Source organism: Bison bison, unplaced genomic scaffold (genome assembly GCF_000754665.1).
Source record: "Bison bison bison isolate TAMUID 2011002044 unplaced genomic scaffold, Bison_UMD1.0 scf7180017864365, whole genome shotgun sequence".
Lineage (NCBI taxonomy): Eukaryota > Metazoa > Chordata > Mammalia > Artiodactyla > Bovidae > Bison > Bison bison.
The window spans coordinates 2,114,445-2,116,798 of NW_011494937.1; the positions used below are offsets into that span (position 1 = coordinate 2,114,445).

The window sequence follows — 2,354 nt, forward strand, 5'->3', positions numbered from 1 at the left end:
GTCCCCCGCTGCTGCAACTCTCTGCCTTGGGAACCGCCCCACCCCCCCTGGCCCTGCATTACCACCCTCACCCGTTCCTCAACAGGTCAGTGGGGGACCGGGGCCTGGGGGGAATCCAGGGGCAGGGTCCTTACCCACAAGGCATTAGTGACCCACGACCCCTTACAGCCTCTACATTGGGCCAGCAGGACCTTTCAGCATCTTCCCTAGCAGCCGGCTAAAGCGGAGACCAAGCCACTGTGAGCTGGAGCTGGCTGAGGGTGAGTATGGGTTTATGTCCACCCAACTGTCTCTCCTGGGGCCCACGTCTGCCCTACAACCTTCCACTGGGAAAAGTGATGCCCCTGCACACAGACACACACAGGGGCTCAGTACTCAGGTTACACTCATGCAGCAAAACCACAGACTCATGGCCAGTTCTACAACAACCCCTGTCACCCAACAAGCCACAGCGATTCATGGCAAAACAGCACAGCATGGGGGCTCCATTCGCATGCACAGCCACACAGGAAACAGCCACAGGGCAACATCCACTCAAGAGACAGCCACAGGACCACAACCACACAGGAGGCAGATACACAACCACAGCCACTGAGGTCCACAGCCACACAGGAATTAGCCACACAACCACAGCCACATGGCAGTGATCACACACCACAGCCATGTGGATATGCAGGAGTTTACATGACCACCTGAGAAAGGATAGGACCAATCACGATGAAGGAAACTCTCAGACCCACGAGCACACCCAGCCGCACAGAGGGACCACACAGAATGGGAATCACAAGGACAGCTCCCCAGCCACATTCCCAAGGGAACCCCAGCTGTTGACATAAAGGAGTGGACAGAGGTACAGGAGGCTTCGGTTATCTGCAACCTGGGCCTGTGATAGTCCTTGTCTAGGCAGCTTGGGGGCTTCCCTCTTAGCTCAGTGGGTAAAGAATCTGCCTGCAGTGCAGGAAACCCGGGTTTGATCCCTCTGTCGGGAAGATCCCCTGGAGAAGGAAATGGCGATCCACTCCAGTATTCTTGCCTAAAGAATCCTATGGACACAGGACCCTGGCGGGCTACAGTCCACGGAGTCGCAAGAGTCGGACACGACTGAGCGACTAAACCACCACCACCACCAGGCAGCTTGGGGGTGGGGGTGCGGGGGTTGCTAACTGAGCTACACGTGGATCCTACACGTGAACCCCTTGGATGGAGAAAGCCTCAGTCCACTGCCAGTGTTGAAGTCTCCCAAGAGGGTGTTGGGAGTCTCAAGTAAGGGTAGGTGGGGGTGCCTGCCTCTTTGGGGCCATGGCGCCAATCCTGCCACTCCTATCCTCAGGGCATCAGCCCCAGAAGGTGGCCCGGCGCGTGTTCACCAACAGTCGGGAGCGCTGGCGGCAGCAGAACGTGAACGGCGCTTTCGCTGAGCTCAGGAAGCTGCTGCCAACGCACCCGCCCGACCGGAAGCTGAGCAAGAACGAGGTGCTCCGCCTGGCCATGAAATACATTGGCTTCCTGGTGCGGCTGCTGCGCGACCAGGCGGCGGCTCTGGCAGCAGGCTCCGCCCCTCCGGGGCCCCGCAAGCGGCCGGCGCACCGAGGCCTGGACGACGGCGGGGCCCGTCGTGGGCCGTGTCGCAGGGCCGAGGTAGTGGCGCGCCCCCAGCCCGCGCCTTCCGGCGGCCCCGACAGCAGCCGCGGTGGGACGGGCCGACCCATCAAGACAGAACAAGCGGCTGTGAGCCCAGAGGTGCGATGACCTCCACGATGTCGCCTCTGAGCCGAAGGGCACTGGAAAGCCAGCCCAGGGCCATCTAGGAAGGGGCGGACGACGTGCTCGCAGGGCCTGATCTGGACCGAATTCTCCCGAAGAAGGACCAGTGAGGAGTCCCCTACAGGGGAAAGGGCCCGGCGGTCCCGAAGGGCGACCGTCTCCCCCAGGGGCTTGAAGACCCTTTTATCGCCCACAGCCCGCTGGAAGTGGCCTTGTCCGCGTACCCCTTCCGCGGGGTGAGGTCCGGGAACCAACACATCAGAGTGGCCACTGGACCCAAAGGGGGCCTAATTTTTCCGAGCTGGGGTCACCGAGGGAGTTAAGCAGGGGCCTGAGAACACGCTCCTTTCTCACTGGCGCCCCCTCCCGGAGACTGAGAGATCCGCACTCCTCGACGGTGGCGGTGGCTGGCCTGGCTCGAGGCTGTGAGGCGCGGAATCCACGCGGCGACCCCATCCCACCGATCCCGAACCTGCCCCGCACGATTGCGTTAGCGAAGGCTCGGGCGCTCTTGCTTTTGTTTTTCTTTATTTCTTTATTTCACATACACATTAGCCATTCAATGGAGAAGCCGGAGAGAGTCAGGCAAA

At 61.0% G+C, this 2,354-nt stretch overlaps 1 protein-coding gene across 1 annotated transcript in view; it reads left to right on the forward strand.

The window, feature by feature from the left end:
- Nucleotides 1–2,348, forward strand: part of LYL1 (lymphoblastic leukemia associated hematopoiesis regulator 1) — a 4,291-nt gene extending 1,943 nt beyond the window's left edge. Inside the window, exons 3-5 of the mRNA XM_010855526.1 lie at nucleotides 3–85; nucleotides 169–260; nucleotides 1,331–2,348. Of these exons, the coding sequence (XP_010853828.1) occupies nucleotides 3–85; nucleotides 169–260; nucleotides 1,331–1,749 (594 nt within the window). The 3' untranslated portion in view covers nucleotides 1,750–2,348. The remainder of the gene's footprint in view (nucleotides 1–2; nucleotides 86–168; nucleotides 261–1,330) is intronic.
- Nucleotides 2,349–2,354: the final 6 nt, after the last annotated feature.